At 51.8% G+C, this 20,899-nt stretch overlaps 1 protein-coding gene and 1 pseudogene across 3 annotated transcripts in view; one reads left to right on the top strand and one right to left on the bottom strand.

Annotated features, from left to right (window-relative positions):
• Window positions 1–121: 121 nt before the first annotated feature.
• Window positions 122–6,589, bottom strand: LOC104857363 (annotated as a pseudogene).
• A 26-nt stretch (window positions 6,590–6,615) lies between these two features.
• Drc7 (dynein regulatory complex subunit 7) overlaps window positions 6,616–20,899 on the top strand; it is an 18,624-nt gene continuing 4,340 nt past the window's right edge. The window contains exons 1-11 of one of the 3 annotated variants that reach the window (XM_010617230.2): window positions 6,616–6,705; window positions 9,345–9,572; window positions 10,057–10,231; window positions 11,269–11,394; window positions 11,756–11,950; window positions 13,639–13,797; window positions 14,235–14,453; window positions 16,785–16,913; window positions 18,953–19,025; window positions 20,007–20,135; window positions 20,331–20,459. In XM_010617230.2, coding sequence (XP_010615532.1) covers window positions 9,379–9,572; window positions 10,057–10,231; window positions 11,269–11,394; window positions 11,756–11,950; window positions 13,639–13,797; window positions 14,235–14,453; window positions 16,785–16,913; window positions 18,953–19,025; window positions 20,007–20,135; window positions 20,331–20,459 — 1,528 coding nt within the window. In that variant the 5' untranslated portion in view covers window positions 6,616–6,705; window positions 9,345–9,378. Of the gene's footprint in view, window positions 6,772–9,344; window positions 9,573–10,056; window positions 10,232–11,268; window positions 11,395–11,755; window positions 11,951–13,638; window positions 13,798–14,234; window positions 14,454–16,784; window positions 16,914–18,952; window positions 19,026–20,006; window positions 20,136–20,330; window positions 20,460–20,899 lie in introns of all 3 variants that reach the window. The other 2 variants (XM_010617229.2, XM_010617231.3) reach the window with 2 other exon arrangements.

Raw genomic sequence — 20,899 nt, forward strand, 5'->3', positions numbered from 1 at the left:
GAAGCGATGGGACAGGAAGGCCGTGTGCTTTGCACAAGCCATTGTGTTCCTGGAAGGGAAATCCTGGGGTGTGGACACTGTGTCGATTGGACCTCAGTGTTTTTGTGGACAAAAAGGGTGCCTTTGGGGACTTATCTTTGCAGACATCTGTTTCTCATGCTGAAGGTCTCGGCTTCCTTACCCTGAAGTCTCCGAGTCAATGACCTGAGTAATCCAAGCAACAGGTGTCCCTGTCAGTGCAACAGGCCTGGTTTTAGGTCCTGGCTCTGCTGCTCAGGAGCTGCATGACCCTAGGCCTGTCCCCTCCTCCCCAAGCCTCATTTGCCCCCTCCATTAAAATAGGGATAATAAAGTCCTTGCTTCATCCTAAGAACATTAAGGGATGTGATGCAAACAAAGCACTCAGCACTCACTCAACAGGAACTGGTTGGCTCACCCTGTCCCCTTGGCTCAGAGGAGGCACTGTGGAAAAGGAGGCCTAGCACCCTGCCCAACCAAAGCCCCTCCTGAGGCTGGGCTGATGCTGGGGCCAGGCTCCTCCCCATGGCCAGCTCTTCTCCCCAGACTATCCCCTGGCCTCCACCCCGAGCTTCAGGAGAGGCCTGGGCTGCAGCTTTGCCAGACATGCTGGGTAGGATGCAGGACTGACCAGAACACAGACTCCAGTCAGCTGAGTTTCCCAGTGTAGACTGGGAGGCATCCAACAATTTTCTCGCTGGCTCTGCACTTGAGGGCAAGGCCGGGGATGAATGGCCTGGGTCACTGCACAAGTGGCTGAGAGGGCTTAAGGCTCCAAGGCCAGGGCTGATGGACAGAGCTCCCATCATCGCCAGGCAGCACCAGTGACCAAGGAGGGGGCACCATCCCGGTTGAGAACAGCCCTGTGTCCTCCTTCCCGCTCCATGCTGCTCCGAATTGCCCAGGGCCAGGCCTCACCTCCTGGCCTGTAGAGCTGGGTGCACAAAGGGAAAAATCTTCCTGAGACTCTGGCTCTGGACAGCCCAGTGTCTGTCCCCTGGCCCAGAATGAACATGACTGAGCCAGAGATTTGTCTGGTCCTCACCTGGGAGTGGCTATCAGTGAACAGCAGAATGGTCCCTCTCCACCAGAGCCTCTGCTTCCTCTCTTTCTGTCATGTCTTCCTCCCCAGTGTTCTTATTACAACATCACAAACATACAGGAAATAAGAAGACGTATTTGCTCTATGCTCTCAGATGACTTAATATTAAAAGATCTGAATCTTTCTCAAATTAATCTCTTAATTCAATGCAATCCCAGTAATGATTCCAGTTGATTTCATTTTTTAGACTCTCCAAAAATGTACTCTAAAATGTATATGTAAAGTATAGAAACTTCAAATTACTGTCAGTCTTAATGAAAGCAGGCACAGGAGGAAGATTTGACCTCTAGATATGAAAAGATATTTACAAGGTCAGAGTGCTAAACCCTACATGGAAACTGCAGGGATAGGAAGGGGAAAAAATGGAACAGAACAGTGCACTCAGCTGTAGACTCATACAAATAATAACAAAGGTGGCACTGCCAACAAACATAGGTTGTCTGCTGATGGCATTGAAAAATGGCTCAAATGAAACAATATGTGTACTGTCCCAAACACACAGGTGTGCTCCAGGCACATTAAAGGTCTAAGAGAGAAGGCAAAACTACAAAGTTACTGCAGGGCAGTATTTTGCGATCTAGGGACAAGGAAGGACCTCTCAAACAAAAATTCACAAAATATCTATAATCTAGCACTCTGGGAACTGAGGCAAAGGATCACAAGTTTGAGCCCAGCCTGGACAACTTGGCAAGACCCTGTCTCAAAACTTCAAAAGGGCTGAGATGTAGCTCAATGTGAAAGCCCATGTTCAACCCCCAATATCACAAAGAAAGAACCCACAACACATCAGACCCCAGACTGATACATTTAATTCCACCAGAATTGAAGCTTTCTATTTAATAGAGCAATCATGAGGATGTTAACGGGCAGGTGCCAGGAAAGGTGCCTCCAACTCCTAAAGCCAACCAGCAGTAGCAGTCTTGTGGCTCAAACCAAGGACTACAGCCAAATAGAGAAAAATGGGCTGAGGCGTTCAACAGTTCCATAAGAGGAAACGAGTTCGCATAGGAAGCCACACTTAAAATCTTTAGGAATCAGCTACACCTTGAATTGCTGGGATTGCCTTGTGTCCCTTAAACTGGCCACTGTAGGAAAGCTAGATATTGCCAAAGGCAGGGACACATGGCAGCAGGTAGGCAGGGCCCAGGCCACCTTAGCTGCCTGCAGAAAGAATTTGTCTGTACAAGTGGCCTTCCTGCTCCTGGACACTGATCCCAAAGACATGTTCCTCCAGGGCCAGAAGAGATGTGACTGATGACGTGCGCTGCATTCTTTGACTGTGGTGGGTGGGAGTTGATGGCAAATCAACTGGTGTTCTGTGTGGCTGGAGTTGCCCCAAAACAGAGGCAGAAGAATTCCCTTAAGGGATTGTCCCAAACCACGCAGATAGGGCTGGCTGGGATTCCAGAGAGAAGCATTGAACACCAGGGTGATGAGGTATTGGTTCTGAAGTATACATGGGGTTCAAGGAATTTGGGCCCTTAAGGGAGTTGAATAGTTTCTATGGGTTTAGCGACATGCTTGATCTCTCAGCGGTTCAGGCAACAACCTAAAAAAAAAGTGTATCAGTGGCTGGGCTTGTTAGAGACCACTGCCTGTATTCAAGCCTGCAGGGAGACATGCAGCTGGAGGCTCTCAGAGCTGTCAAGGCATGCTGTGTTTCTCAGGACAAAGAGAGAAGGTGGAGTGAGCTGGGGGCCCTGCACTGGGTGTCCATCATTGAAAGGACCAGTTGAGAGTTAGTAAGGATCCATGCAGCGTCAGGGGTAGAGCTTAACAACATATCTCTCAGCGGAAATACGAGAAGTGGGACAGATTACTATAATATCGTTTGCACACATTAAAAACACCGGCATGCCAAACAATACTCATTTTGAAAAAAATCAGAATGGTTCCTGGTCCAGGATAGGGAATGGGAATATAGGAAAAAGGGGTATTAAATAAACAAATACATAAAAGGAAAGCAATGATGCATGGAAAAAAGGAAACCAGCTTGCCTTCTATTCTGCCAGTCTAGCACATGGCCCCTCCACCCCTCTCTCTTCTGTTTCTGCCTTCCTCCCACACAAATTCCCCCAAGCTCATCACTGGCTGCTGGGTATCAAGGCCAGCAGTCCTGGAATGTCCTGGAATGTCCCCAGAGGGCCGCTATGTTAAGGGCTTGGTCCCCAGCCAATGGCACTACTGGGAGGTAGTAGAGTAGGAGATCTTAGGTCATTGGGACCATGCCCTAGAGGGGATTGTGGGTCTCTTCTTTCTCTTTCTTTCATTCCTGGACTCAGGAGGTGAATGGTTTCCTCCATCTGCCTTCCCACCATGATGGGCTATGTCATCCCAAGCCCAAAAGCATAGAGCCAACTGATCATAGACTGAAACGAGAGTAAAAATTATATTTTATGACTGCATTGTACAAAGATGAGCAAAATCCATAATAATATATTTATTATTACTCTATTTCGGTTTTCTTCTGATATGTGTGCATGCTGCAGGGGAGGGGTGTGCTGGGGCTGGAACCCAGGACATCACACGTGCTAGGCAGGCCCTCCAACATGAAGCAATAAGCCCTACACCTCTTCTCAATTGTTTGAGAAATTCAGATTAAACATTTTCACAGGCTGCTAACCTAATAGATGAGCTTTCCCTGTCCTGAAACGTCATCTACTAAATCAGAGGGCCCAGCTATACTAGAACCCAGCACTAGGTCAGGCAGCCTGGCTCTGTCCCCCACTCAGGCAGCCCCCCAGTAACCACACTGGCTTCTCTCTGACTGGGTGAACTCTACATTCCCCGCTGCAGTGGGCAGGGGCAGCTTGACAAATGTTTAACAACAGGCTTCCTGAAGAAAAAGCCCTGGTATGCAGCATTTGCTAATTTCCTAGGTGAAATAACCCCACAGCTAGTTTTAAGCTGTTGCTCTGACATCACTCAACAGAAGCTGAGAAGAGATGTGTAGCACTTCCATTGTACAGAAACCATCTCAAACATGAACCACCTCACGGACCCAGGCGAGCACAAAATAGAATGAAATAATTAGGAAGTAATATTTTGAGTATTTATGACTTTTGTCTTTAATGTAGTTACTTCCTTATAGGTTTCTATCACTTAATTTTTAAAAAAGAAATTGAAGCTTTTGTTAGAATGGTGTTAGGCTTAATATATACACCAATTTTAGTAATCAAACTATTATTTTTTAATAAGAAATGACACTACAGAACTGTAATACTGGTCCAACAGTCTTGTGTTTACTTTCCTTTAAAGCAAGAAACAGATGCAAGTAATCAGAAAGCACCCGCAGCGACCAGTTAAGCCAAGACACCAGCTTCTTAGTTCCAAAAGCGCTTGCAAAGAAAACCATTGGTGGGGGATAGGAGGAGAGGAAAATGGAAGCAAGTCATATCCTAATAACTGGAATCCCATAAGTGTGGACGCCAAGTCTCATGAGGCTGTTTTTAACTCTATCCTTTACTTGGTCACTTAATTTTTTCTCAGATACTACAGTTTTTCTTTAACTTTTTTTCCTCAAAGTCTAAAAAGTATGAAATATAAACAAGCTCTTGCACTGCACACCTAGAAGTGTACAATTCAAACATTATAGAGCTATCTACATACTGATAAATCCCATCAAATCTTAGATAATTCAATAATACACAAAATATCAGGGCACAGAAAGAACCGAAACCCACCTCTTTGTTACAATAAGATGCAAATATTCAATCCAAAGAAAAAAATCATTTTGGCTCTCTTTTACATCTCCATGTTGATATGCTTATTAACATATTCCTGTATAATTGTGTTTGACCTTACTATTTCAAGTCAGATTTGAAACCTCAAAACCAGCCATCCAGACAAAACAGGATACCGGAAAGACGATCTCTTCTCCACCTCCCTAACCCCAATTTTACGACATGACTCCAAACACTGGATTGTGACAACAAATGCTAGGTCCAATTTCTTCATAATCCCTTTTGGTGTGGCATACTTGCTAGAACTCAGGCATGGAAGCCACCATTGATCCTCCAACCCAAAATGCATATCACTGCATATGGTGTGTGATAAGTTGTACATCAATTGGTTTTGGCTTTAATCTACCACCACTCAATTCCTCACTTAATTTCAGCCTGGCATCTGCAGTTATTTTCAGATCTCTTTGCAAGTGAAGTCCAAAGTCCCTAAATATAGTTGGACCTCCAGAGAGGACAATATTCTTGTAGAGAGGACATCTGGCATGAATAGGACAAATCTGAATTACTTCTGAAATAGGTTGTGTAAAGTCTGGATTAGCAAACTCTGGGTGAAAAAAGATCTTAGGTCCCAAGAATCTCTCCTAACCAACATCAATGGAAAATTCTTTCTTGATGGCATTGATTCCAGAATACTGTTTAATCCACTTTGATCCATCTGTGTCATACTTAATAAGTTCTTTTACTAAAGCTGGGCATGCATAACTATAGCACTCCTTTACTGCCTTAGCAGTTTCCAGGGATTGTTCTGGAGGGATTCCTGCTTCTCAGTCTCTCAACAGTTGCTGAATAAAATACGTTATATCTCGTTCTGCAACTGGAATATGTTTAATACAGCTGCCAATCACATCTCCTTCAGCCACAGGAATGGCATGAGCACCACCATCTCCACTGTCTATTACCGTACCGGTCTATGTCCGTTCTCCCACTTGTCTTGAGGTCCAGGATGCAGCTAAGGCAAGAACAGCCTGCACAGCAATGTACAAGCCTGAAACATCAAACGTTACTTTCAGCAGTATATTTATTCCCGGTTTTCTGGAATATTCAGTGGTGGTTCAGTCAAAAGAGAATAATGGTCTTCAGGTTCTGCTCTTAAATATTTAAAGATCACTTGTTCCATAAACCTTTCCATTAAATCCCAATCTTCAACCATACCATGGCAGATTGGCCACTTTGTAGCATGCGTAGGTTTTTCTATTGCTCCATCATCAACAAAGAAGTCTAGATCCTCAACATCTTTCATCACTCTCCTCTGAGCTTGGTCACCTACTTTTGCTGACTCCTTAATAGCAACACAGGAAGGGATGACAAACTGTGGGTCTGTATTTCCAGCATATCCTAGTTTCGTGCATCCTGTGCCACAGTCCACCACACAGGCCAGCAGCTGTCCAGACATCTTCCTCCTGGCCTGCTGCTGCTGCCGCCTCCACCGCCATCTGCTCCATGCTACTGGGGCCAGGAATTGGCTGCAGGAGTTGGGAGCTATCTGACCATCCACAGCTGGGCTGTCCTCTCTGGAGGGGTCGGGGGGCGGTGGCCCGGAAACCGAAGCAGTAGCTAGAAAGCAGCAGGCTGGGTCAGCAGCTAGCACTTCCACAACCCCAGGCGAGCGAGCAGCTCATTTAATTTTTAATAATGCTGTGCTTGATAACTGACTCACAAAAATTCCTCAGAGTTTAACTAAGAATCACCTCTTACATACTGGTGCTCCACTGTACCAGCCTAACAAGGCCAGGGACCTGGGTCATCACAGAAGACTACATTTCCCAGAAGGCCCCTCTCCAGGACCCGCCCTGAGCTGTAACCATGGAGATGGCTAACCGATAGAGAAGTTGTCCACAGAGGGTAAGGAGGGTACAGGGGGCTGGGGGTTGCTGGACTGCCTGGCACGGGGAGGAAAGAGGAGGTAGGGTAAGGAGCTTTTTTGACTTGGAGCCTCCAGTCCTGATCTTTCTGGGAAAGTTTTTATTTTGGTATGGTGTGCATGTGTGTGTTTAGTGGGAAGGTTCCAGGGAATTTTAAGGGACACTCCCTCCAAGTTGGCTGTAGCTGAGGAGGAAATAAAGTGTCACAGGTCTGGCTCCAACCCCATCTCTGAAAAAGGTGTTCTGTGACCCTGGATTGAGTGCCTGCCCCAGCTACCCACTGATGCCTTGAGCTTCCTATTTCCTTGCTCACCACTCCCCTACCCCACTCCCATCCCTTCTAGCACTTCCCTATCTCCTGAGGCTCTGAAACACACAGGTTTCAGAGCCAAGGGTGCGTGGATTCATATCCCTAATCTGCCACTTAGTGCTGTGATCTTAGGCAGTTCACTTAACTTCTCTAAGCCTCAGTCTTCACATCTGTAAAGCAGATCCTATAAGATTATCTGCCTCATAGAGTCAGTCAAGGTTAAAACAAAGCCCTTTCCTCGGGGCCTGGCCGGCAGCAGCTGGGCAATAAATTGTGTGCCTTGAAATGATCCCCACTGTACCAGTTGCCCTCCCTGGGCCCTGCTTCTCTGCCTTAGATGCAGACAGCTGGATCTGGCGATGGGCTGTGTTGCTTGGCTGGAGGGAACTGGAATCCTGACCAGGCCCTGCTGGACAGGAGACCTCACTTACCTGGGACTCAGGCAGGCTGACCTCCCGCAGTGAGTGTGTCTAGCCCTTCCTGAGTCCTGGTGCACACATTGTCAGAATTGGACAGAAGGCCATCTCTCTTTCTGTTTTTAAACCTCTGGCCAGGCTAATTAGGCCTCACTAGTCACACTGAAGTTGCGTGCAACTTTATTTATTTTTTTTATTTTGGTTTGGTTTCTTGATACCAAGGATTGAACTCGAGACCTTGCACTTGCAAGGCAGGTGGCGAAACCACTGAGCTAAATCCCCAGCCCTGCTCTTTTTATTTTTTAGCAGTGCAGGAGATGGAAACCAGAACCTTGCACCTGCTAGGCAAGTGGTCTACTTAGCCACACCCCCGAAAGTCCCCCTTTTTATTGCAGAAGGAGAAACTGAAGGCCAGAAGGGGTGAGGGCCTAGCAGGAGCTGTTGGTACAGCCAGATCTTCCCCTAGCTAAGCTCAGTCCTGACAGGCACCTGTGACCCAGCTCCCCAAGAGGCAGAGCTGGCCTAGGCAGGGGTGCACAGTGGGGAGCTAGGTACTTCCTTGCCCTAGCCCCTTTGTGTGGTGCTAGGGATTCAGCCCAGAGCCACATTCATGCTCGGCAGATGCTCTGCACTCAACCACATCCCTGTTCTGGCTCCTCTCCAGGGGACAAATCTGGGGAGATCCTGCTGTTTTATCTCCATGCCCCCCTTGTCTCCCATCACTACTGGTGGGTTAGGATGCTGAACCTTTGTCCTGTTTGCCATTAGGAAAGCAGATCTAAGGGCTGGGGGTGGAAAGGCCCCAGGTGGAGGAAGGGAACTGCTGGGTCACCTGGAATGGTGTTGGGCAGTCTGAAACAGGGACCCAAGGAGAGACTGAGTTTCCACATGTACTGAAAGTCTGGAGGTGGCACTTGGGGACCCTGGCCCCCTCATCTCTCCACTATTTCTATATCCTTAGCAGGCAGGATTGGTGCTCATATGCAGACTTGTTACAGTCTGCCAACCTCCCGCCTCATGTGCATGCTTCGGGCAGGAAAATGGGAGGGCCTTAGGTCCTTAGCCCACCACCCAGCAGATTCTGCTCACATCTCATTGGTTAGAACTGAGTTGCCTCACAGGCCAGGGCAGTCTGGGCAGTGGAACACTTCAAACTAGGCACGCTGCTGCCCCCTAAAAGTGGGTTCCGCTCCAGGGAAAGGGGCCTGGATTCTTGTGTAGGTGTCCAGGAGTCCATGTTACTGAGGCTTTGCTCTGTGGCTATTGGCCAGGCCTTCTTGGGTGCCTGAGCCCAGATAGCACCTCCGTGTGGACCAGAGAATGATGACTGTCCCCTGGGCTGTCACCCACATCCTTTTTCTAGATGCCTTGGCAGCAGCCCTGCTTTTGCTCTCTCTGTGCCTCAGTTTCTAGTTTGGCAGGATGAGATATTCACTGTGCTTCTTTTGGGGGGTCATATTCTTTATCACCTTACTATTTTGAATACTTTTCTCTGAGCCAAGTCACTTACTGGCCTTAATAAACGTATCTGAATAGGGAACATTATGCTATGTAGATTTAGTAGCATCACTTGCCAGAAAGAGACGGTAATTGTCACAAAATAAAGATAATGACAGCAAAGCCACATTAGGGACTTTGGGCTAGCTGCTCCTGCCCAGGCATGGCTCCCAACCCAAGGCCTAAGTGTCTTTGTTGATTTGCAAGTGGTAGAAATATCACAGATGTGCTAGTACAACCAGAGACTTTCTCCTTGATTGAACAGAAGTTTAGCAGGGATCACTTCCCTAAGTGATTGAAACTGCGTAAACCATGCCCAAGGCCATGCAAGTGGTCTGGATGGCTCCTGCCGGGTCCAACAGGAGCCATGCCGAGAACACCTGTCCTTCCCTCCAGACACATCATCTCCAGACACCCAGAGACTGCCAGAATGGAGGTCCTGAAGGAGAAAGTGGAGGAAGAGGAGGCTGCTGAGCGGGAAGAGGCCGCTGAGCGGGCTGAAAGGGTGGAGAAAATGAGGCCAGCCGAGGTGCGGAAGGAGGAAACCACCCTGACCCAGGAGATGCTCAGAGACTTGGAAAAGCAGCTGTTGGAGATTCAAATCCCCACTCCAACAGAGCCTCCGTGAGTGTGTCAGGGCAAGGGCAGGCCAGGGCTGGGCACAGGGAGAACCAGGCAGAATGGTGGTTGCCAGGCTGGGAGGAGGACAGAGAGCATAGAGGAGTTAGCTAAGACTGAGGGCTCTGCTTTCACATGGCCTGGTCTGAGGGTTCCCCGGCTCCTCCATGGTGGTGTAACCTTAGACAAAGCATTCAACCTCTCTGTGCTTTCCTTTGTCAGTCTAAAAGTGCTGGTGCTAGCCGGTGGTGCACATCTGTAATCCCAGCTACTCACTCTGGGGGCTGAGGTAGGAGGATCACACATGTGAGGCCTGCCTGGGCAGCTTAATGAGATCTGGTCTCAGAAGAAGAAAGAAAGAGGGGCAGGTGCTAACAATAATGCCTGGCTCCCGGGTAGCTGTGAGGATTAAATAAAGAGGTGGATGGCGAGTTCCCTGAGTGTCCTTCATAGCCTCACCTGGACTGACACCATCTGCATTGTGGTGCAGGATCGTAACTGAGGACACCATTGACACCTCCAACCTGCCCCTTTCCTACAAAACCAACACACTCAAGGAGGAGCATCTGCTGCAGGTGGCTGACAACTTCTCCCGCCAGTACAGCCACCTGTGCCCAGACCGCTTGCCCCTCTTCTTGCACCCTCTGAATGAGTGCGAAGTACCTGTAAGTCTGGGACCAGAGGGCAGGGCCCAGGGTGGGGAGCACAGGGTAAAGGGAGGTGACAGTGGTTCTCCAAGGTCTACACTGAATAGCAGGTCTCCTGCCAGTATGAGCCTCTCATCCCTGCAGCATAACCACAAATGCCAATGGGCCTCAGGCTCAGGGTCACTCAGCCCTGCAAGCCCAGGCCCACCTAATGAGGCAGTGCTGATTACTGCAGGGGACATTAAGGCCTGGAGTTAGGGGATCAAGGAAAGAAGGGAAGGAGGTCTGAATGGGGACCTGAGTTTTTGAATGTGGCAGTTGACACAAATGTTCGAAATTTCCACGTGGGCCAGATGAAATGGGGCTGAGGGGCATTATTGGCCTGTGGGCTGCTGTTTTGCAACCTTTGATTAATCTCATGCCATTCCATCTACAGATGAAGAAAGTGAGGCCCAGAGAAAATCAGGGAGCTGCCTAGGGTTAAAGGGTTGGAAGAAGCCAGTGCTTTGATCCTGGTGCAAGTGCTGGTCTATTTTGTTTTGTTTCTCTGCCCTTCCCTGGTAGGGTCCACCTCTAAAATGAGTGTGCTGGGAGCTGCCCCAACCCAGAACCTCTGTAAGCCTCAGCAGGGCCTCATGCCTGGCAGGAGACCTGATCCCCTTCAGCCCTGACTTCCTGGGTCTCCTCAGCCTGCTCACTTAGCCTTTCTGGGCCTCAGCCTCCCCCACTGGTTCCCCATTGGTACCTGGGGATTAGAGGAAGGGATCCGCTCAGGCCCTCCTAGCCTAGATCCTGAATAAGCTTATTCTGTCTCAGGGCCAATAATACAGTAGACACCTCCCATTCATTGCCACTGCTCCACCGATAGCTGCCATATGCCAGACCTGGATGTCACCTTTCCAGCCAGAGGCTGCTCCGCTCCCCCAGGCCCTCAGTCTGCATGGGCCTCCATACCCCAGGTTTCCCTTCGCTTTGGAGGAAAGAGGCCATTCCAGGCACGGGATTGCAGGAGTTCCTACTGTGTAAGCCCCCTGGCATGATCTCTCCCCTTGCAGAAGTTTGTGAGCACTACCATCCGGCCCACACTGATGCCCTACCCGGACCTGTATAACTGGGATGGCTGTGCCAACTTTGTCTCCGACTTCCTCACCAGGGTGCCTCTGCTTGACCCCCTCAAGCCGGTAGGTGCCCCTCATGGGCTGCATCCACAGGCCCAGTAGACCCAAGATGAGAAGCCAGGCAGGGTCTGGGAGAAGGAAGCTCAGCCAGGCTCAGGCCACAGCTCCTCAGAGACCCCCTATGGGGAAACAGACCCAGAGAGAGCTAGCCACTGGACCGAGGGCACACAGCAAGCCTGGTCTCCTGGTCACTCCTCTTTGCCTCCTCTGCCTCTTCTGCCTCAACCCCCTTTATGACTCCAGAGGTGTAGAAAGGTGGTGGTGGTGGGATGCCCAGCTGCCTATGGCCCTCAGCCCAGACTCCTGGACAAGTGGGAGACACTGAGGGGCAGTGGCCTGGCCGTGCTGATCACCTGCCCCACAGCCCTTGCACCTGTATTCCTCGACCACGGTGCTCAAGCACCAGAAGGGGAACTGCTTCGACTTCAGCACACTGCTCTGTTCCATGCTGCTTGGCGCTGGCTACGACGCCTACTGTGTCAATGGGTATGGCTCACAGGCTCTCTGCAACATGGACCTGTCTCGGGAGGTGTGCCCGCTCACCGTGAAGCCCAAAGAGGTATGGCCGGTGTTCCCAAGGGTGAACACACCCCGTGCTGTGCCATCATTCTTAAAGGATCACGTCCCTGCCCTGGCCATGGGGACACAGCTCCGTCACTAACTGCCCCTAAGCTGCCCTCGAGTCCATACTCCAAACCAGTGATGATTTCTTGATCCTCAGAGTCACACATAGCCCATTTCTCACACTGGCTGGCCCTCCCCGCTCATGTGACTCTGTTTAAACTATTGTGCTCTATTGGTTAAGTCTGGAGAATCACACAGACACACACACACACCTGTTCCACATATACCCTATGTATTTGACAAAAATCCACCTGCCACTTGTATCTAAGGAGATAGTGGACGCGTGAACAGAGATTTGATTCTCAGTCCTCTCCCCCTACCTAGGGAAAAAGGCCCTTTTTATTAGAAAAAAAAAAATGTGGCCCTCCAGCAAGTGGTGGGTATTTTTCCCTGTGGCAAGAGCTGCTGTGAGCGCATGACATGCTCTTAAATGAGTTTTAATCATCAGAATCTAAGCCATTGCTTTACACATGGAAAATAGTCCTGCTACAGGGCTTTCCATGAGTTGGATGGACTCCAGGACTCTGTGATCAGTATCAAGCCACCCAGGGGACTCAGGATGGGGACCCAGGGACTTGAGGGCCCCAGCAGGATGCGCGGCACCTGCGTCACTGAGTGAGCACATAAGCCCCAGGCTCGAGTGGAGGGAAGGCAAGAAAAAGGGGGTCCCTGGGTGAGCCTTGCTCGAGCAGGCCCTGCTACCCAAGGGAAGGTGGAGCAAAAGCTTCAAACACAGCTGCATCTTCAAAGGCCTCTGGGCTTTTAGCCAAATGTTAATAATCAAAATGATATCAACAAGTAACAGATGCAGAGAGCTTCAGGTTTGCGGACCATGTTGTGTCCACACACTTGGTTGCTCCTCGTAATAGCCTTGTATTGTAGAAGTTATGGCTCTCACTTTACAGATGGGTCTGCTGAGATGAAACAGGAAGGTGAAATCACATGGCCAGAGTCACACCGCAGGTGCAGGGAGACCCACAGACTATAATGGGGTGTGTTTGCCTCTGGAAGATTCCATTTCTTCCTCACACTGTCACAGGCCCACTTTGTGGCTCCTGCTGTGCTCTTCCCTAGGAACACTTCCACCGTCTAACATGTTTATGCACTCCCAGTGCACGCTCACGCGTGTCAGCACGCATCCACACTTACACGTGCATACACTCACACACACGTGCGCACACACACTTCCTTCTTGGCCATGCAAATTCATACTTGAAACCCTCCAATGAGAAGATCTGAAAAATCTGACCCTCCACAACTTGCCCCACCTTCTGGGTCAAGTTGAGGTCACACTAGGCTGGCATAGGTAATAAAGAGGAGAAACTCCCATCTTCCTGGCCCCTCCCTGCCCTGATGGACACTTCATGTGGGCATTTTCCTGTCTCCACAGCCTGAGCCTGGGGAGAAGGTTCCTAGTATCCTCACCTACTTTACAGAGCAGCCAGAGACCCAGAGGGTCCAGATCCAGAGCTTCTACTCCCTCTGCTGTTGGGGTCACCAGTCCTGCAGGCTCCGGGAGCAGTTGCCAGGCGCTGGTCCCAGGGCCAAGAGATCTCGGCTCTCAGAGCCTTGTAAAGGGTGTGGCTAGGGGCCAGTCACCCTTCCTCTCTTACTGGGTGACAGACAGTCAAGAAGAAGGAAAAGGCGCAGCCCAAGAAGTACACCATCAAACCGCCCCGGGACCTGACCAGCAGGTTTGAGCAGGAGCAAGAGATCAAGAAGCAGGAGGAGGCCAAAGCCCAGGAGGAGAAGTGGCGGTGGGAAGAGGAGGAGCGCCTCCTGGTGGGTCCCCTCTTCCTCCACCCTGCTGAAGGGTAGGGGACACTGCTAGGGACACCGTAAGGACTATGTCAGGCACAGTTCTGCTGGAAGGATGAGGAAAGGAAGCCAAATGGTTCCTTTCTTTGGATTCACCAGCAAACTCTTTACTGAAGGAAAGAATTGTCCTACTTTCACCCAGAATCTCAACACAGAGAGCCAGGAAGCCCCAGTATCTGGACCCACACAGAGACCAGTTTGTGACTCCAGACCTAGTTGGAGCCCCCCCGCATTTCATTCATTCAGACACGGCTCAGGGGTGGGTGATGGAAGCAGCCAGGCCATGGTCCCTTCAGAAAAGAACTCTGCTCTCCTGTGGTTTCCCAGCCCTGGGGGAGAGGTCTGGAACCCTGACCCCGCACACACCCAGCTGGCGGGTGGTCACCACCTTCCCTGTGCAGGAAGCAGAGAAGGCGAAGCCTGATCTCCTGCATGGCCTTCGGGTCCACTGCTGGGTCCTGGTGCTATCTGGGAAGCGTGAGGTGCCCGAGAGCTTCTTCATCGACCCGTTCACCGGCCGTAGCTACAGCACCCAGGATGACCACTTCCTGGGCATCGAGAGCCTCTGGAACCACAGGAACTACTGGATAAACATGCAGGACTGCTGGAACAGCTGCAAGGTGCCGGTGCCCTGTGGGTCCTGGGGCGAGGGGAGGGCAGAGGGAGGTATGGGGGTGGCCCAGGAAGAGCTGCCTCCTGGCTATGAGGGCATCACGCTTTCCCATGGCTGAGTCCTCATAGCCTGTGCCCTTGCCCATTCTGATAAGATTAACATCTCCTGGGGCTGGGGATTTAGCCCCAGCAGGATGAGAGTCCCAGGAGTCCATCCATGCCTCTGTCCTTGTCATCTTAGCGATTCCAGTGAGCCTGGAATGGTAGCACTGTACCAAGGCAGGTGCCCAGGAACAAGGCAGGCACAGCTCCTGCCACAGTGTATCCCTGGTGTAGTGGAGAAGAAAACCAGTGAGTCCGCTGGACTTGATGGACTTGAACTCGGCCTCCAGGCTCCAAGCCCTGCGCTCTTTTGTAGTTGTAAGGTCCTCTGTTCCTGACCAGGCCAGTTTCTAAATGTTGATCCTAGACTCTTTTGCTCCCTATTCTAATGTGACTTCCAAGGGACTACTGTCAGCCGCTGTAGAGGACAGGCAGAGGCGACACGCAGTGGAAGGCAAAGTGTCTGTGTCTGGGTAGAAGTCAGAAGTTCTGAGATGGAGCTGGGTGCAGTGCCACATGCCTGTAATCCCAGCAGTCTGGGAGGCTGAGGCAGGAAGATCACAAGCTCTCACTGGTCAGCTTAGTGAGACCCTGTCTCAAAATAAAGAATAAAAAGGGCTGGGGATGAAGTTCAGCATGAAGGCCTTAGGTTTAATCCTCAGGACTGAAAAACAAAAATTCCAAGACAGAAACTTCTACCTTCAGCAGGTGACACTTCACCCCCACCTGCCTTCAGGACCCGGATTTCAGGGTCTCGGTTCTCACAGAGGTAGGGAAATCACACTCAGGTGCTTAGCACAGGCTCTGGCTATGCAATAAAAGTCAGCTCTTATCACTCTCACTTCACACATAAGGAAACCGAGGCTCAGAGAAGTGAAACACTTCTCCCATGCCACACAGATGGGGCGGAGCTGAGCCTGTCCTCTCCAGAGCCAGGCTCGAAACCTCTGTGGTCAGTGTCCCCAAAGGGTTTCGGCCCTGTGGACACTGCTCTAGTCCTCCAGCCCCTCTTCTGGCCTGCAGGTCCTCATCCTGTCCTACAGCACCTACAGCCCCAACCTAGCCTACCCTGCACCTGTGCCAGGTGAGGGATAATGATGACAGAGATAAAAGAATTCTGAGATGGAGGCCGGAGGGGAAGACATGCAAAACTGAGGGCCTGAAGGAAGAGACCCTGAGGACCACTGCCACCTGAGCCCTCGGGGGGCTCCCAAGGACCTTGAAATGGCATCAGGGGTGGTAGAGGAGGAAGGAAGCCCGGGGAACTTGGGAGGCAGAAATTGTCCATTCAGTCAGTGATGCTTTTTCTATAGGAATAGAACTTGGAGTAAAGGAGCACCATATACCTACCTTTTACCACTGACACTTGTTCCAGAGGTTAGGACAGAACGGAAAGAAACACGAACATCTGTGCAATTGAGTCCCTCTCGGCCACGCTTTGACTATCCCCAGCTACTGCTGCACTGACCGGCCCTCTGGCCCTCCCTGTCCTCAGTTGTCCCCCTTCTCCAGCCACCACTCTGGCTAGGGCAGAGTCACACTCAGGATCCCTCCCAGGATTCGAGCAGGACAGTGAGCAGGAGCCCTGGGGCCTCCTGAGCACCGCTGAGTGCTAAAGGCCCTCGCAGGCAGCAGAGTTAGTCTTTGGTCTCCTAGAACATGGTGGGGATGGCACGTCCCCTGCGAGGTGGATGGGCGCAGAGGTGCTCTCCATCCATGGGGACTGTCTGCTGAGGAGACAGGGATCCTGGCCTTGGACAGGCAGGGTGAGAGGCGGACAAAGAGCAGCCCCCACCTGCCTGGGTGCACCTGTGCCCCTGCCAGCTGCCTTCTCCCTAACAGGGGTAAGAAGCACAAGGAGGCTCTTCTCCAGCCAGCTATTCCCTGAAGGTTTCCAGATCCCCTCCAGTAAAATCACTGGTATGACTGTGGGCTGCTCCCCAGAGGTATAGAGTAACCTCACACCTAGCCTGGCCCAGCCGGCCAGGAGTGTCACCAGGTCTCTCCCAGAGACCGATACAGGATTTCTTTGTAGGGAGACTGGGTGATGGGGAGTGCTGGCCCCTCCTCTGTGGGGCCTCAGTTTCCCTGCTGAAACTGGATGTGGACATGGACGCTCAGGGGCCACCTGGAGCCTCTGTCCCTGGCCGCCTCTGGGAGCTGTTTCCCAGCTCTTGTGGAACAGGTGGAGGTGTGGGGAAGGTGGGGTGCACTCAGTTGATCCCTTCCCCTGCCAGGACTTGGTCTTTGACCTGGGAGACCCAGTGAGGTGGGAGTACATGCTCTTGGGGACAGAAAAGCCTCATCTGTCCTTGACTGAGGAAGAGGACGAAGGGATGAACATTGATGATGACATAGAAGATCTGGTGAGTCTAGGAGTTGTGTGGAGTGGGGGAGGCTTTGCACACTGCCTTGCTTCAGGCAGCCTGAAAAGCTCCCCCAAATCATGTATGTGTATGGAAGCGGGGGACCAGGTAGACCCATTACAGATCCTTCAAAGCAGAAGGGCTGGGAAGTGGCCTCATTTTATAGACAGACAAACTGAGGTCCAGGCACATCCAGTGAGTCTGCCCAGAACACCCTGTGTGAGTCAGGGGAAGGCTGGGCCTTGAGTTTGGGCCTCCTGTCCACTGCTACCTCCAACAACCCTCCCTGTTCAGTAGCTGTCCTACTCCTGTGGGAAGTTCAGGCTCAGAGTGGGGGCATGAGAGCCTCTTTGCCAGCCCCCAGGAGCCCTAGGGCCAGCTACTCCTCAGTTCCATCCCGAGGAGCCACTGCGATCCCCTACACCTTTCTTGTCTGTACTATCAGCTCTTCTAATTGTCACTGGCCCAGCACTGTGTCCCCAGATCCTAGATCACCAGCCTCACCTCTGCTCTCCCAGCCAGGTCTGTGTGGGAGGCTCAGGGGCCCTGGGACTTTTGTCCAGCTGTGTGACCTTGGACAAATGCCCTGTCTTAGGGAACCTCAGTTTCCTCATCTGTACATGAAATGAGGGGAGGCATCTTCATAGTAATGATAATAGGTACATTAGGCTGCTAGGGCTGCTGTAGAAAAGTACCACAGCTGGGGGCCTTGAACAACAGAAACATGGGTTCCCTAAGTTCTGGAGGCTGGACATCCAAGATCAAGGGGGCAACAGGGTGGTCTCTTCTGAGGTCCCTCTCCCAGGTTTGTAGATAGCACCTTCTCCACAAGCCGTGTCCTCACATGGTCTTCTCCTGCATGAGTCTGTGTCTTGACTTTCTCTCATAAGGGCATCAGTTCTATTGGATTAGGGCCACTCTGAGGGCTGCATTTAAACTCGGTTACCTCTTTAAAGACTTTATCTCCAAGTGCAGTTGTGGAAGGGGGGACTTCAGCCTATGAGTTTGGAGGGACACAAAGCAATACTTATGCAACTGGAAGCACCCACCTGGCCCTCACTGAGTATCCAGCTCTGCTCTGATGCTGAGCCTGAATTCATACATTTAAACCTCCATGACCTCCCAGAGAGGTGGGTACCAGTGTCATCATCCAGAATGTTAGAGGGACTAAGTAACCAACCCAAAGGGACACAGCCAGTAAGTGACAAAAGTGGGATCTGAACTTAAAAGCCTGGCTCCAAAGTCTGGGTTCTCAACAGCTACTCTCCTGGGGTTGCTTGAGAAGGAAACTGAACCTGCAGGTGTGACAGGCCTGACTCAGTGCTGTGACAAGCCTGGAAAAGGGGTGGAGCGCTCTGAGTCCTCCTCTGGTGACCAGAGGAACTCCCAGAGAGGTAAATCCCGGACACAGGCGCCCCCTGCTGGCCACCAGATGCAGACAGGCCCCTGGAGGCCCCATACTTATAGTGCTTTGGCACAGTTCCACCCTGAGCCGGCTGGGTCATCCTTGGGCCCAGAAACCCTGTTCCCACTAAAGAAATCACACTTAGATGGGCAGTTCGTGGAGATCTGAGCGATCTTTGTGGGAGAAAAGTTACACACTGAGACAATGTCATCCAAGTTTGTGTGTGTGCCTAGTTGGAGGGCCATTTGTCTAGACCAGGCAGGCCTTATTTTACAGGTGGGAAAATAAAGACTGAGAAAGAATAACAGCCTGGCAGTGACCCCTAAACCTTTAGATACTGAGCCCTTATATCACTGAGCCCTCTCAAGAGTTAAGGGAACTGAAACTCAGAGTAATTAAGGGTGGCAGCCTTGGTTAAGTGGTGTTGGACAAGGGTGTGGCTGGGTCCACCAGACTCCTCAAGGGTATGGGCCACGCCAGACAATGCATTCGTGCTGGAGCTGACTCCTCCTGACTTCCGGATCTTGGGTCGCACTCCTGACCTCCACCTTCCCCAGGGAAGCTGAGGACCCCTTGCCTTGGCTGGTTTGGGGGCTGAGGCCGGCACCACCCACCCACCCCCCTCTCCCCACAGGGCAAGGAGAATGAGGATAAGAGCTTCGATATGCCATCCTCGTGGGTGGAGCAGATCAAGATCTCCCCAGAAGGTCTCTGCCAATGCGTGTTCAGTGCTCTCTACAGGACCATGCCTGGGTTCCAGGAAGGTGTCCACCAACAGCTGATGGCAACAAGCAGAGGCTGCCCCTGCCCCTCCTCTCCACACTTCCTGCTCCTCCCTCCTCCCTCCCCACTCCCCCCTCCCTCACCTCGGCTCTGTGGCCTGGGCCTGACTTGTCTGACCCACAGTAAGGGCTCGGTGGACATCAGGACCCTTGAGGACTGGGACACAGCCCTTCCCCTCCCTCAGATGCCCTTCTGGAGTGGCCATGTGCAATATACACTTCGGATGGTGCAGGGTGTCAGGACCTGGGACGGGCAGGCAGAGATGGCAGGAGAGTAGGCCCTGTATGCCCTGTGTTCATGTCTGCTGCCTGTCCAGGTGCCCATCTGGGAGCCCCAGACTGCAGGGAGGGCATAGGCTTCTCTACAGGGGGTGGGTACTAAAGAGGAGGAGGAGCACACATCCCAGCTTGGGGGGAGGACAGACAAAACAGGGTCACTGAGCTAAGTTTTTTTTTTTTTTTCTTAGTTTTTTGACACAGGGTCAGGCTAGCCTTAGATTCACTGAGGAGCCCAGCCTGGCTTCAAAGTCACAATGATCCTCCTGCCTCAGCCTCCCAAGTGCTGGGATTATAGCCATGTGCCTCCACACCCAGACCAATGGGCTAAGTTTTGAAGGACCTGGACTGAGCCCAGCAAGGGCAGGAGGCAGCAGAGGGATCTGGCAGTGAGAATGGAGTGGCTGGGTGCCCATCCTCTGAGCCGTGTGAATCCCATTCTGGGGCAGATCTGTGAGCACCTCTAGGGTTGGAGCCAGTGGTGGTGACCGTCCTCTTCCTCCCAGCGGGGGTTAAGGGCCTGAGATGATTAGCACATACTGCTATAGGGTGAATGAGTGGTCAGGCAGGATTGGCCCTCCCTGCCCCAGCCTGGAAGGAGAGACCCAGCACCTCTGTGCCCACTCACAGCATTCGAGACCCGCTGCCCGAACGGGAAGAAGGTGCTGCACTACAGGAGGACGCAGCTGGAGAAATGGGCCCCATACCTCAACAGCACCGGCCTGGTGTGCCGCCTCACCACGTATGAGGACCTGGAGTGTAAGGGATGGTGCTGGCCAGGGGCCGGGACCGGGGCAGCTTAGCTGCGGGGGCAGGAGAGCTGGGTCTCTGATACGCCCTGCAACTTTGGACACATCACTTCTACTGTTAGTGTAAATGTGGGCATCGCTGCCCTCTGTGCCTGGAATGGTGGGAAGCTGGCCTGGCTGCAGTGAGCACCCTTGGGCCCCATAGGTACCAAGATTTTGGAGATCAAGGAGTGGTACCAGAACCGGGAGGACATGCTGGAGCTGAAGCACATAAACAACAGCACAGGCCTGCGCACCGACTACTTCAGGCCGGGCCACCCCCAGGCTCTGCGTGGTGCGTGGAGCGGGCAGCCTGGTGGTGGGGTGACACAGGCTCACGACAGTGGTGTGTTGGGCCCGGGGGAGGAACCAGCCTTCAGGTATCTGCTCCCTAAGCAAACCAGATGAGCAACCAGAAACTTGAGGATCCCAGGAAGTGTGGACAAAGCTCCTGCAGGAAGCTCAAGGCCAGGGTCACGTTCCTGCCTGGAGGTCAAGGCTGGGATTGGGCAGGAACCCACCAGAGGGCACCCAGTGGGGGCCATATTTGGGGTGGGTGAGGATGCTGAGTGATAGAGCCAACTAACCTCCCCTCGAAGGGCATCGCAGAGGGCAGAGTGAGCAGTGTGGGGCAGCCTGGAGCCCACAAGCTTGGGAGGGGGGAGGGAGGAGGATGTCATAGAAGAGAATCAACATCCCTAACCGGCAGTTCAGCAAAGCAGAGTATAGAGACTA

The sequence above is a fragment of the Fukomys damarensis genome, unplaced genomic scaffold, assembly GCF_012274545.1.
Source record: "Fukomys damarensis isolate Sample0158 unplaced genomic scaffold, DMR_v1.0_HiC HiC_scaffold_32, whole genome shotgun sequence".
In the NCBI taxonomy this organism is placed as follows: Eukaryota; Metazoa; Chordata; class Mammalia; order Rodentia; family Bathyergidae; genus Fukomys; species Fukomys damarensis.